This window comes from Macaca fascicularis, chromosome 12 (genome assembly GCF_037993035.2).
Source record: "Macaca fascicularis isolate 582-1 chromosome 12, T2T-MFA8v1.1".
Lineage (NCBI taxonomy): Eukaryota > Metazoa > Chordata > Mammalia > Primates > Cercopithecidae > Macaca > Macaca fascicularis.
This window is the reverse complement of record NC_088386.1, coordinates 129,422,250-129,436,466: the sequence shown is the minus strand read 5'-3', so window position 1 is coordinate 129,436,466 and position 14,217 is coordinate 129,422,250. Positions and strand designations below refer to the sequence as shown.

General features: G+C 50.2%; 1 protein-coding gene across 24 annotated transcripts in view; it reads left to right on the top strand.

Annotated features, from left to right (window-relative positions):
- USP40 (ubiquitin specific peptidase 40) overlaps positions 1 to 13,584 on the top strand; it is a 94,958-nt gene extending 81,374 nt beyond the window's left edge. For 13 of the 24 annotated variants that reach the window (XM_074010547.1, XM_045367938.3, XM_074010551.1 and 10 more), the window contains 4 exons: positions 2,269 to 2,479; positions 2,620 to 2,715; positions 7,551 to 7,645; positions 11,370 to 13,584. In XM_074010547.1, coding sequence (XP_073866648.1) covers positions 2,269 to 2,479; positions 2,620 to 2,715; positions 7,551 to 7,645; positions 11,370 to 11,481 — 514 coding nt within the window. In that variant the 3' untranslated portion in view covers positions 11,482 to 13,584. Of the gene's footprint in view, positions 1 to 2,255; positions 2,480 to 2,619; positions 2,716 to 7,550; positions 7,646 to 11,369 lie in introns of those variants that run through there. The other 11 variants (XR_012421594.1, XR_012421593.1, XR_010580147.2 and 8 more) reach the window with 3 other exon arrangements.
- The last annotated feature ends 633 nt before the right edge of the window (positions 13,585 to 14,217 follow it).

Here is a 14,217-nt window from a genome sequence, read left to right as displayed (position 1 = left end):
GTTGGATTCCTAGGTATTGTATTCTCTTTGAACCTATTGTGAATGGGAGTTCATTCATGATTTGGCTCTCTGTTTGTCTGTTACTGGTGTATAAGAATGCTTGTGATTTTTGCACATTGATTTTGTATCCTGAGACTTTGCTGAAGTTGCTTATCAGCTTAAGGAGATTTTGGGCTGAGACAATGGGATTTTCTAAATATACAATCATGTCATCTGCAAACAGGGACAATTTGACTTCTTCTTTTCCTAACTGAATACCTTTTATTTCTTTCTCTTGCCTGATTGCTGTAGCCAGAACTTCCAACACTACGTTGAATAGGAGTGGTGAGAGAGGGCATCCCTGTCTTGTGCCAGTTTTCAAAGGGAATGCTTCCAGTTTTTGCCCATTCAGTATGATATTGGCTATGGGTTTGTCATAAATAGCTCTTATTATTTTGAGATACGTTCCATCAATACCGAATTTACTGAGAGTTTTTAGCATGAAGGGCTGTTGAATTTTGTCAAAGGCCTTTTCTGCATCTATTGAAATAATCATGTGGTTTTTGTCTTTGGTTCTGTTGATATGATGGATTACATTTATTGATTTGCCTATGTTGAACCAGCCTTGCATCCCAGGGATGAAGCCCACTTGATCATGGTGGATAAGCTTTTTGATGTGCTGCTGGATTCAGTTTGCCAGTATTTTATTGAGGATTTTTGCATCGATGTTCATCAGGGATATTGGTCTAAAATTCTCTTTTTTTGTTGCATTCTTAATACAAGTTGTACAACCAGAAATAGTTTCCTGGAAGGGAATTCTAGGATCAGATGATGTGGGAATTTTAAACCTCTTAAAATAGTTAAATATTTTCTCAGGCAAGTTGTTCCAGAGTATGAGTATTTATTTTACCTCACCCACAAACCATTGTTGACTATTTCATCGTGTAGGTGTTTCCTAAATTGATAAATGAAAGATGATTATCTTGTTCTCATTTGCTCCAGTGCTTTGATAACTAGTAAGTTCAGGCATTTTTGCAAACTGTATTTTGTGAGTGCATGAATGAGTTATTTCGAGTATTTTGCCTGCTCCTGTAATGAAGTCTAAAGGAAAAGCTCTCTTGGAATTTGTGTGAGCTCTTTATGATTTTGACCCTTTGTCACAATGGTTGTAAGCAGTGTCGGGTTTTGATAGACACAGTGCCTTTGCCCTTTTGAAGAGCAGCTGTGTGCCTCCTCAGGCCCCTTCCATGGGCTCTTCTGTCCTTGGCCAACTTCCAGGGCACTCCTGCTCTCAAGGAGGCCTCTAGTCCCTCCTGTTTCTCTCCAGCAGCCTCTGTCCTCTCCTTGGCAACTTCAGCATCTGTGCCGATGCCCTTTCCGTCCTCTGGCTGCACTGTGCTGGGCTCCGGGCCTGGGCCTCACTCCCTGGTCAGCAGCCCCCTCCCCCATGGGGACATGGGGCTGTGCAGCCTCTGCTCTTGCGCTCTGCGCTGCCCTGATTCCATGGGCCCACATCTTCCCATGAGCTCTCTTTCTTACAGTCATTTCATTTCTCTCATTTTGTCACCTCTTTTGATGGTAAAAACACTTAACAGAAGTATCGAGAAACCGTTCATTGTCTCAGCATCCGAAGAACCAGTCTTCATTTCCCCTTGCTGCCTTCCAGTTCTTATCTATAGCTTTTCCTCCATGGCCTGTGCTGACCTCTGCACGCCTCTGTTCCTCCTGCCTTGCTGAGTGGTGTTCTTTCTGCTCCTCCTCCTAAGGTTTCCCATCTCCCACAGCTGCAGTCTTGTCTGTCACCCACCCCATGTCTCTCTTCCCAATTCCAACCCTCAGGTTCTTCTCTCTGGCTACCTCAGCACCTCATATTTACAGCCCCCAAAGTCAAGGGCATAACTGCCTACTTCGAGCCTGCTCTCCTCCTGCTGGCTGCTGGGCTATCAGGCCAGGCCCCTCTCACCCTGTCCCCCTCCGCCACATCGTCCCTGCTCAGGCTGCCACCTCTTTCCTTTTCTCTTGCACTGAGGAAGGTTTCCTACCCTGTCTGGGGGGCTCTGCTGTGGACCAAGAGTGGGATCTTCACTTCCGCTCTTCATCAAGGCTGAAGGAAATTGAACTGTGAAATAAGAGTTTGCCACTAGCATCCAGCATTTAGGGAAAAATCTCTCCTTATAAAAACCAGAAAAGCTGGAGGGGAAGCTTTGCCCACTATGCCTCAAGTTACCACGTGGTTTTGTTTGTTTGTTTGTTTGTTTGGATCTGGCACTTGACAGTTTTCTGGTGCAGCCCCCAGGACGTGCTGCTGAGGACACAGGTGCGCATCCCTGGTGAGAGGACCTACGCCCCTGCCCTGGACCTGGTGTGGAATGCGGCCCAGGGCGGGACTGCCGGCTCCCTGAGGCAGAGAGTTGCTGATTTCTATTGTCTTCCCGTGGAGAAGATTGAAATTGCCAAATACTTTCCCGAAAAGTTCGAGTGGCTTCCGATATCTAGCTGGGTAAAGTTGTGGGGCTGACTCAGAGAAATTGGGGCTTACTGGCCTAGCAATGAGGTTATGCAATTTTTCACGGTGATGGAGAATTTAGTGAGAACTTGAGGTTGAGTTTTGCTTATTTAAGATGTTTGATTTTCCCATAGAACCAACAAATAACCAAGAGGAAAAAGAAAAAAAAACAAGATTATTTGCAAGGGGCACCATATTACTTGAAAGACGGAGATACTATTGGTGTTAAGGTAAGTTGTTTAACAGCAAATTTACCACTTTGACAAGACACGAGGGTCACATGATTTTATAGAGATGTTTTATTGAATCTTTAAGACACAGATAATCCCATTTTATACAAGTTGTTTCAGAGAATGCATAAAAAAGAGGGAAAACTGGACAGCTGACTTTCCAAGGCCACTGGAGCCTCAGCATCCAAACTGCCAAGGACAGTAAAATACGATACAGATCAGTTTCACTTCTGACCATAAATGTAAAATTCTAAGTAAAATACTACCAAGTTCAGCCCTGCAAGTATGTTTTTAAAAAAACTGGCCGGGCACGGTGGCTCAAGCCTGTAATCCCAGCACTTTGGGAGGCCGAGATGGGCGGATCGCAAGGTCAGGAGATCGAGACCATCCTGGCTAACATGGTGAAACCCCGTCTCTACTAAAAAATACAAAAAAATAGCTGGGCGAGGTGGCGGGCGCCTGTAGTCCCAGCTACTCAGGAGGCTGAGGCAGGAGAATGGCGTAAACCCGGGAGGCGGAGCTTGCAGTGAGCTGAGATCCGGCCACTGCACTCCAGCCTGGGCAACAGAGCGAGACTCCGTCTCAAAAAAAAAAAAAAAAAAAAAACTACTGTGTGTGGCCAGGCGCGGTGGCTCATGCCTGTAATCCCAGCACTTTGGGAGGCCAAAGCAGGCGGATCACAAGGTCAGGAGATCGAGACCATCCTGGCTAACACGGTGAAACCCCGTCTGTACTAAAAATACAAAAAATTAGCTGGGCGTGGTGGCGGGCGCCTGTAGTCCCAGCTACTCGGGAGCCTGAGGCAGGAGAATTGTGTGAACCCGGGAGGCGGAGCTTGCAATGAGCTGAGATGGCGCCACTGCACTCCAGCCTGGGCGACAGAGTGAGACTGCATCTCAAAATAAATAAATAAATAAATAAATAAATAAATAAATAAATAAATGCTACTGTGTGACATGATGTCAGAGTAGGTCATCCAAGGAATGTGAGGAGGGCAGCATGAAGAATAGATTATGTAAGAAATAATCCTGCCAGACTCAAGAGATGCAGAAAAAGCATAAAATAAAATTTATTATTAAAAACCCGATGTTCATTCATGACTTTAAAAAATAACTTAGAGCAAACTAGGAATAGAAAGAAACACCTTAACCTGATGCACATATCTACCCAAAACCTCTAGCAGCAGCACTGTGACAGCTTCAGAAGCTTCCATTTTCATGAAAGTGGGGCCCAAAGTAAGGCTCCCCTAGCCGCCCCTTCTGTTTCACACTGTACTAACCAACACAGGCAATGAGTTACCTCCCTCCCCACCAAAAGAGAAGTAAATAAAAATTGAAAGAGCAGTAAAAGAAATGTGAAAAGGAAAATATAAAACTGTTCTTACAAAGGAGATTCAAGGTCGGGTGCGGTGGCTCATGCCTGTAATCCCAACACTTTGGGAGGCCGAGGTAGGTGGATCACTTGAGCCCAGGAGTTCAAGACCAGCCTGGACAACATGGTGAAACCTGGTCTCTACAAAAAAATACAAAAATTAGCAGGGCGTGTTAGCATACACCTGTAGTCCCAGTTACTCAGGAGGCTGAGCTAGGAGGAACACTTGAGCTAGGGAGGTGGATGTTGCAGTGAGCCGAGATCGTGCCACTGCACTGCAGTCCAGGCAACAGAGATCCTGTCTCCAAAAAAAAAAGAAAAAAAAAAAAAAAAAGGAAACTCAAGAGACTACACAGATAAATGATTAGATCTGATAGAGGAGTTCAAAAGGTTCCAAGATGAGTATAAAACCTATACAAAACCTTACTTAGCAGTGTTAAAGGAAGCTTCTGTTAAGCCACGTCATGTTCTTGGAAGGGAAAGCTCACAATAGTAAAGGTATCAGTTCTTCCCAAGTCTGTAAATTCAGTGAAATTCCAACGAAAATCCACATAGATTAGATCAAATAAAACTAATAGCATAAATTCATACATGAGAGCAAAGGACCAAAGAGCTAAGATTTTATTTTTTTGAGACAGCATCTCACTCTGTTGCCCAGGCTGGAGTGCAGTGGCATGATCTCGGCTCACTGCGAGAAGAAAAGGACAGGGTCCTTGCCTTACCAAGTGTTGACTGTCACAGCTGTGACGACAGTGTAGCATGCAGGCACGGGTAGATACGCAGGCTCATGGACAGGGTGGAAAGCCCAGAAACAGAATCACAGATGTAAGGAAACGTGACAGATACTTGAGGTAACATTTTAAAATGGGTTATTCAATGAATGGTGCTGGGAAAATTAGTTATCTATGTAGGAAAATCATATTCATGAATTTTCATAACCATAAAATAAATTTTATACAAGTTGAGTATCTATGATTCAAGATGCTTGGGACCAGAGCTGTTTCCGATCTCAGGTTTTTTTCAGGTTTTGGAATATTTGCATTATACTTAACGGTTGAGCCTCCCTAATCCCAAACTCTGAAATCTGAAATGCACCACTGAGTTTCAGATTTCTGGATTACGGATGCTTGACTTGAATCAGCGTCCGGCCCCATAAAACCTGTACTTACCTCTGCTCACACCATAGTCAACAGGCAATCCAGTTGAGGACTTAAATGTGAAAAGTACTCATTTTCGATCTTGTCTTCTATTTTTTTATGTTTTGAGATGGGGTGTCACTCTGTCACCCAGGTTGGAGTGCAGTAGCGCGATTTCCACTCACCGTAACGTCTGCCTTACGGGCTCAAGCGATCCTCCCACCTCAGCCTCCCAAATAGCTGGGACCACAGGCACGTGCCATTACGCCCAGCTAATTTTTTGTATTTTTGGTAGAGACAGGGTTATGCGGTGTTGCCCAAGCTGGTCTTGAACTCCTGAGTTCAGGCAGTTCACCTGCCTCAGCCTCCCAAAGAGCTGGGATTACAGGCGTGAGCCACCACTCCTGGCAAGAAGGATTTCTTAAACAAAAAGTGTAAACCATAAGAGAATCAATAAATTTCATTACATTAGAAGTGAGAACTTTTGTTCATCAAAGGAAACCATAAAAAACAGTGAAAAGGGAAGTCACAAATGGGGGAGAGACATATGCAGTAAGACAGCAGAGGGTTATTCTCCAGCATAGACAGCAGATCTTCTGCAAATCTGTTATCAAAAAATAACCCACTAGAGAAGTGGGCCAAGGTTATCACCTGGCAGTTCACAGAGGAGAACAGAATGGCCAGGAAACACATGAAAAGAGAACCAGCTTGCCAAGTGAGCAGGGAGCTGCAGAATCCAGCAGGGAGCTGCCCTTGCTAATGAGACCATGGGCACTCCCACACACATGGCGGGGCGCAGTGGCTCACGCCTGTAATCCCAGCACTCTTGGAAGCCAAGGCAGGCAGATCACTTGCACTCAGGAGTTTGAGACCAGCCCGGGCAACGTGGCAAAACCCAACTTCTTGAGTGGCTAAGGCAGGAGGATCACTTGACCCCAGGAGATGGAGGTTGTAGTGAGCTGAGATCACGCCACTGCACTCCAGCCAGGGTGGCAGAGTCAGACCCTGTGTCAAAAACAAAAACACTCCCGTGGGAGCACAAGCTACTCTGGAGAGCAGTTTGGTGTTATTTTCGTATACAGATGCCCATCGATCGATACAACCAAGGAGTCCCACTCCTAGCTATATTCCCTAGAATAACTCACCCATAGGTGTGTGGAGACACGTGGATATGCTCACTGAAGCATTACAGGAATAGAATGAAGTGGAAAGAAATTGACAGGGTTTTTTTGTTGCTGTCTGTCTGTTTGTTTGTTTGTTTTTGAGATAGAGTCTCACTCTGTCGCCCAGGCTGGAGTGCAGTGGCGTGATCTTGACTCACTGCAACCTCCGCCTCCCGAGTTCAAGCGATTCTCCTGCCTCAGTCTCCCATTCCCCAGCCTCAGCCCCCCCACAATTTTTAAAACTTGTGTCATGTGCAATTTGCTGGAACAGAAATTATAATATTTGCTTATCGGTGTACTAGAATAGAGATTAGAATATTTGACACAACATGTTCCTAGCAGAGGTGGGGCACTGAGAAGTAGCCAGACCCTCCTGCAGAGCTTGGTTCATATCTCAGTCATTGAAGAGTTTAACTGTGATGTGTAGCCAGAGCCAGCTCCCCGCCTCCACACCTGAGAATGCAGCCAGCAACCTGGGCAACCCCAAGCACAAATCCCGCAGGCCCTGCACTGTGTCTTTCCTGGCACGCACTTCCCTTCCTGGGTGCGCCCCGAGGCATCCTCCCTGTGGGCAGCATTTATGGAAATAACATGCGTGTGGAAAATGACCTGCAAGTCCTGGGAAAGGGAGGAGGCTTGCCCAGTCACGAGAACCCATGGAGCAGCCTGTGTTTGTGAAACCCTGCGGTGAGGGCTTGCAGGAGGTGCCAAGGAAGTAAAGCCAAGTTCATGCCTCTCAGAAGCTGGGGCTGACTATAGAAATACAGAGGCGAGAACAGACTGACAGTGTCTATACAGCAAACAGCAGTGCTTCTGGCACAGCAGTGAGAGATCCGTGTGCCAATGTAGATGATCTCTGTGCTTCATGTTCTTGCCTGGTAGCCCTTTAAAGTGCCCCTGTGTGGCCACTCCCAGTGGAAGCTTCTGGAGCTGAAGGGAAAGGTCAGATGGCTGGAAATTAATTTCCCTTGTGGAGCTCTTCTTGCCACCCTCGAGTTTGTTTTCATCGAGCAAGAGGATTTTTTTAAAATCAGTTATTCACCTAGTTTATGTAAATTTGAATCTGTCCTTTTGTCAATATAGGTAGTTTTTTAAACATGCCTCTTTTAAATATAGGCTAAAAAGATGTCAGAAAACACTGCTCATTACTTCTTTTGAAATGTAGAATCTCCTGGTTGACGACAACGATGATTTCAGTACAATCAGAGATGACATTGGAAAAGAAAAGCAGAAACAACGGGCCCTGGGGAGGAGGCAAAGGTAATTGCTGGGGTCTGCACAGACGTGCAGCTGACAGAGCCCTCTCTGACTCACTCCTGCTTGGAAACTGATAGGGACCGGAAACTCTTGTTCATTCAGGGTGCACACAAAGCACGCCAGTGTGGCAGGTCCTTCTCCGCCCCCTGAGTTCTTTCCTCTCCTTGAGTGCCGCCTCCTGGAGCTTTCTGTGGAACAGGTGAAGTCCGCGTGGACTGCAGAGGCGCGATGAGGAGCCTGCGATCTGCGGTCACACGGTCACCCTCCCTCCTCCCCACACGCAGCCTCGCCCTCTGCCTGGGTCTTGGCTTTCCCTTCAGGTTCCCACGCCCTCCGGTCTCCAGAACCACCCCGGCCTGCCACCACCTCGGCCCTGCTGCGGGCTCCCTGTCCTCCCGCTCTCTCCAAGGTTCCCGAGGGCCCGGCCACTTCTCAAGGGTACACTGCCGTGGCTTCAGCGCTGCTACTCCCGCTTTCTCCAGGACACTGCCTCACCCCTGGCCACCAGGACTCCACTGCCACAGGCCGTCTTCTACCTCTGCTCAGGACTCCTTCCCTCTCTCCCTCCTCCCGGCTCTGGCGCTGCCTGCCCTTGCCTGGCTCTGCGCTCACTGCCACTGGAGGAAGCAGGTGCTGCTTGCAGTCAGGCCAAGCCACAGGTTCTGTGCCCAGCCAGCTCTCTTCAGACCTCCAGGCCACACACAGCCCCCAGGAACTTGCACTCTGCACACCCGGAACTGGGGTGTGAGGCTCAGTTCCCGCTGCTCAGCTCACCACCACCACAAGTCCTGGGACCTGCCCATGGCATCAGCTCCGAGCAGGCCGCACCAGAGGCCCCCAGGCACCCTCATCTTCCCCCACGCCCCGACTCAGGGACTCTGGGTCTCTCCTAAATCTGCCTTTCATTCTGTTCTGTTTCTGCCCTGGTGGATTTCATCTTTTCTTTTCCTGCACAAATGACTGCAGGAGCTTGATCTGGCCCCGCTCACCCTAATCCCCCTCTCCTCCCACCCCTCAGTATCTTGGCTGCCCATACGCCAGGGACTGCATGCCCTCTGCCACTGGGGGTGTCTGGGGAAGAGAGGTCCCAGGTGGAGGTGGCAGGGCAGGCGGGCGTGACCTTGTGACCGTGGCAGAGGTGAGGGTTCGAGCGTGATTAGAGGCTGCTGGAGGGTATGAAGGGGGACGTGTTGACATGATCGCTGGCTGCTTTGTGGTGAGTGGATTCTAGGAGGTAGAAGTAGAATCAGGAAGCCGAGGGAGGAGACTCCCTGAGTGAAGATGACGGCGGGTAGGGACTGCGTGAGCTCCGCAAGCAGCATAGCCCCTGGACCTGGGGGCCTTCCTCTTCCTCTCTGCTCTCCGGGGTCTGGCTGCTTTCCGGACAGCACTGTCCCGTGGCCTTTCCTGACTCCCTAAGGGCCCCGGGAGCCCCAGGATGGCAAAGGACCTGTGCCCAGCCTCACCCCCATTAGCAGCTCTGCAGCCCTCAGGTCCTGGTGCCCTCAGAGACCTGGGGATATGGGAGTGGGTCTGCAGCGCTGGCTGCTCGGGTTTTCCTGTTTAAAGGCCAGACACGCACACACACATAAAATTCTATACGTGTCTAATACATAGACACTAAAATATTGTTTTCCACATTTTTTTTTTTTTTTTGAGACAGAGTCCCACTTTGTCACCAGGCTAGAGTGCAGTGGCGCAATCTTGACCCACTTCAACCTCCGCCTCCCAGGTTCAAGTGATCCTCCTGACTCTGCCTCCCAAGTAGCTGGTACTACAGGCGTGCACCACCACGCCCAGCTAATTTTTGTATTTTTAGTAGAGACGGGGTTTCACCATGTTGACCAGGATGGTCTCAATCTCTTGACCTTGTGATCCACCTGCCTTGGCCTCCCAAAGTACTGGGATTACAGGCCTGAGCCACCGCGCCTGGCCCTGTTTTCCACATTTAAATGTGATGCCACTGACTTCGTCAGACTTCTCCACGCATCCTCTCTGTCAAAGCCTTAGTTGTCACCAGGGCTGCTGTTTGGAGACATCCAACAGTTTCCCAGGCCCTGGTATCTCCATTTTCATCTGTGGCGTTGGAGATAGCGCATTTTAAAGATTCGTGTTGCTGTCACTGAAAACCTCATGTTAAGCCTCATGCGTGCTGTTTGCACAACAGTAGACCACTGGTGTCTTCTGAACACCGTGATGGAACCACTTACCATATTGTTTTTCATTTATCTATTTTTTGGAGTTAATAGAGTCACATGCTTTCAAAAGCCATCAAAGAGGTTCACTGAGAAATCTCTGCACCCCCATCCCCAGGTACACAGCCTCTCCCAGACGGGCCAGCGTGACGGTCACCTGCATGTCCTTTCAGAGACCTGTGCATAGGGGTAGAGGAGCTTCCCTTCTCTTTTGACCGGAACTTTCTTGGTAGCCTTGCTGTTTTCATGTACCGGTGTGTACCCAGCTGCCCCGTCTCATGGTGGGAGCGTGCTGTCCTGATGCATGGCTAGACCACGGTTTAGGTGACATATGCCCACCTCACACACTTCCAGGTTGTCGCCAATCTGTCACCATCACAGTGAATAACCTTGTATATTCCCCATTTTGCAGTACAGATGTGGATATATCTGTAGGACAGATTTCTGCAAGTGGAATTGCTAGGTCAGAGGGTATGGCTGTAAACATTATCTGCAAATAAGAAAAAGACAACCAATCCAATACAAATAGAGGTGAGGATATGAACAGTTCATAGAAAAGGAACTGCAGCTCGCTTGCCAACATATAAAAACATGCTCAGCCATTCACTCATGATAAAACAGATGTAAATTCAAGCTACCCCGAGACAGTGCCACACGTCCATCGGCAACGCTAAAGCGGGAAAGACCCATGTGTTCGAGGACTCAGAGTCACTGGGGCTCTCATCCCCTGTGTGTGGGTGTGGAATTGGCACAGATGCTTTGGAACTCAGGACAGTACCTCGTGCTGCATCTCCTGTGCATTTCCCCGTACCCAGCCTTTTACTCAAAAACATGGACATGTGCCCACCAGGACGTCCCCAAAAATACACGGCAGCTTCATTCACCAAGGCCAGATTCTGGCCGTATTGAAGGAATGGCTGCTGAGCAGTGGGATGGCGGGTAGGCTGTGGAGGCTTCCTGCCAGGGACTGTGCAGCGTGGGCAGGACACACACATCAGGCTGGGCCAAAGCACCCGGCCGCAGAGCACCTGCCACACGGTGCCATGGGCCAGGGGGTCACAGCAAAAGCCGGTCTCTTGAGTGGGATGCCGAGTGGCCTTTCTCTCAGAACAAGCCTGAAGGGGCAGAGGCAGCCTCTGCGTCATGTCACACAGGTATGTGTGATTGTGATGAGTCATGCAGCAGTATGTTTCCCGTGTGTGTGTGCACTCCGCATGTTACTCTTCCATTTAAAAAGGAAAGGAAGGTTTCTCAGCTGTGAGGCATTTTCACTGAGCAGATTCAGAAAGCCCCAGAGCCTGAACCATGCCGTGCCGCAAAGGCAAACAGGGAACGGCAGCTGCTGGCCTGGCACAGGGCTGGTGGCAGGGCAGAACGAGGCCCTCTGGCAGGTGGCTGAGATCTGTCTGTCCAATTGCAAATGCATATCCCTGTGGCCTATAAAATTGGAGTGTATTTTGGAGTCTCTGTGAACCCCTCACCCTGGCACCCACCGCATCCATGAGTCAGTGACAGTCTCTGTGTCTCCACAGCCGAGAAGTCCTCCATGAACAGAGCAGCTGCATCCTCTCCAGTGCAGAGACGCCTGCCCGGACCCGAGCCCCAGAAACTTCTCTCTCCATCCACGTGGGGAGTTTCAGATAACCCCGCCGCGCACGGCTCCGCTCCTGATGAACTCTCCGGCTGATGCCACAAACGTGGGCTTCCTGGGCATGGGGACTGGCAGCCTGGCGCCTCCAATCCCAAATCCTCTGCTTCCTTTGAGCACAGGGACAGCTCCTCTGCGGCCTGGCCAGTGCACGTAGTCACTTAGCTCTGCAACACATGGCAGCCTCGGGGGTTGGCACAGCCCTGGACGCCACCCATCCAGCTGCCAGTAGGTGCTGGGCTCTCACAGCACCTGGCCCCAGCTGGCTTTTTTTTCTTTTAACCAGAAAGTACACAACGTGTGCAGGAAGCGCAGGCATGGAGGCAGCGGCATGCTGTCACTGCGGTGGGAGGTGCGCGCGGTCAGCCTGGCCGCTTTCCTCCACGTTCAGATGACTCCCGCTCGCCCTGACCAGGTTCTCACAGTGTCTCAGGCCACTGCGCCACCGCGCTGGTGCTCAGCAGAAGTGGGGTCTGCTTTCAGGACTTCATTTACCCCACTCGTTCTGGTCCCACATGCTCCATGTCTGCCCTTTGGTCTGAGTTAAAACTGCAATGCTGAGAAGTGTGAGCTCTTTCCACGAGGAGGAACCAGACAGGGTGGCCTCCGAGGGTGAGCCGCTCTGCTAAGCAAGGACGGCCGCTGCGCAGCAGCCCACAGGCCCAGCCTCCCCTGGGTGCTCTGTGAGGAGAATGTCCTTGGATCCCGAGAACTGCGGCCGCTGCCGTCCACAGCGCCTCATCCTCTCTTCCTTTGTGGAAGTGGGGCAGGCAGGGCTGTGGCAGACGGGCCTGGCATAGCCCAGGTTCCAGGTGTCCTGGCCAGCCTGACTGGGTTCCTGAGTAGACTCAATGAAAACACCTGAGAAAAAACGTAAACTAAGGAAGCGTTTTTCCACTTAATCCAACCCAGGTTTCTATTCATCTTAAAGGATTTAATTGGCATTTGTGAGAAATAATAGCACCTGTGTCACTGAGTTGATTTGGGACACAGATGGTTGACTTTCCCAGACAGCAACTTAGCGGAAAGCAGCATCCCGAAGACGGTGTCACACGTTCTGAGCCTGCTTGTCACCTGGGCCTCATGGTTTCTTGTCAGCCCCGTCACTGATGGGAAGCAGCACTGACGTGTGAGGGCAGGAAGGACACCGCTGGAGTCAGGTGCTCCCCTACCTGTGACCCTTTTCCAACAAGCTGACGCTGAGCCAGCGGCCCGCTCTGCCCCGCATCCTCCTCCCAACGGTCCAAACCACTACCAGACAGGAGCCGCTTCCACACACGTGTCTGAGCGTCTGCCCTAGATGTCTGCGCGTTTCTGTGAAGCGCTGTGCCGTAAGGACTGGACTCTGACGAGCAAGCTGCCTCCCACTCCCAAACACTGACCCCACTCAGGAGACTCACCCTGGGTGTAGACGGCGTCTTTGTAGAGGGAGATAGAGGCTTCTAACCCCACTCAGGAGACTCACCCTGGGTGTAGACGGCGTCTTTATATAGAGGGAGATAGAGGCTTCTAACCCCACTCAGGAGACTGACACTGCGTGTAGACTGCGTCTATAGAGGGAGATAGAGGCTTCTGATGACACCAGAGCTGCAAGTGTCGTGACTGGAGCTGGGCGCCCAGCCCTTCTGAAGCTGTTCTGTTTCTGTGGCTCTGACATATTTCCGTAGCATCCCCCTTCATCTCATCTCAACGTAATGAAACTAATGAAATCGCTGCAAAGCTTTGCCTTTGAGAGGCCACCAGCCTCGCAGAATGTCTCTGCAAGTCCAAAGGCGCCTGTGGGTCGATATGCCTTTAAGTCCAGCAGGTGCGTGTGGCCAGGCCAGCCTATGCGCGTGACCAGGCCAGCCTATGCGCGTGACCAGGCCAGCCTATGCGCGTGGCCAGGCCAGCCTATGCGCGTGGCCAGGCCAGCCTATGCGCGTGACCAGGCCAGCCTATGCGTGTGGCCAGGCCAGCCTATGCGTGTGACCAGGCCAGCCTATGCGTGTGGCCTTTGCCTTCTTCCCTTTCTTCCTGTTTTCTGTTTTTTTAATTTGGGGATTGAGAAAGCTGTATGATTTTGTTAAAGGAGAAATAAACCATTTTTTAAAGTTGTAGCCCTTAGCTTCTTTTGGTTGCCGGCTACTTCATGTCCAGCTTGCTTAAGAGAGGAACTTTTGGCTGGGCTCGGTGGCTCAGCACCTGTAATCCCAGCACTCTGGGAGGTCGAAGTTGGTGGATCACCTGAGGTCAGGAGGTCGAGACCAGGCTGACCAACATGGAGAAACCCCGTCCCTACCAAAAAAAAAAAAAAAAAAAAAAAAAAGCTGGGCATGGTAGCATGTGCCTGTAATCTCAGCTACTTGGGAGGCTGAGGCAGGAAAACTGCTTGAACCCCGGAGTTGGAGGTTGCAGTGAGCCGAGATCGTACTGTTGCACTCCAGCCTGGGTGACAGAGTAAGACTCCGTCTCAAAAAAAAAAAAAAGGAACTTTTGGCTGGGCTCAGTGGCTCACGCCTGTAATCCCAGGACTTTGGGAGGCCAAGGCAGGTGGATCATTTGAGGTCAGGAGTGTGAAACCAGCCTGGCCGACATGGTAAAACCCTGTCTCTACTAAAAGTACAAAAAATTATCTAGGCGTGGTGGCAGGCGCCTGTAGTCCCAGTCACTCGGGAGGCTGAGGCACGAGAATCAACTGTTTGAACCTGGGACGCGGAGGTTGCAGTGCGCCAAGATCATGCCACTGCACT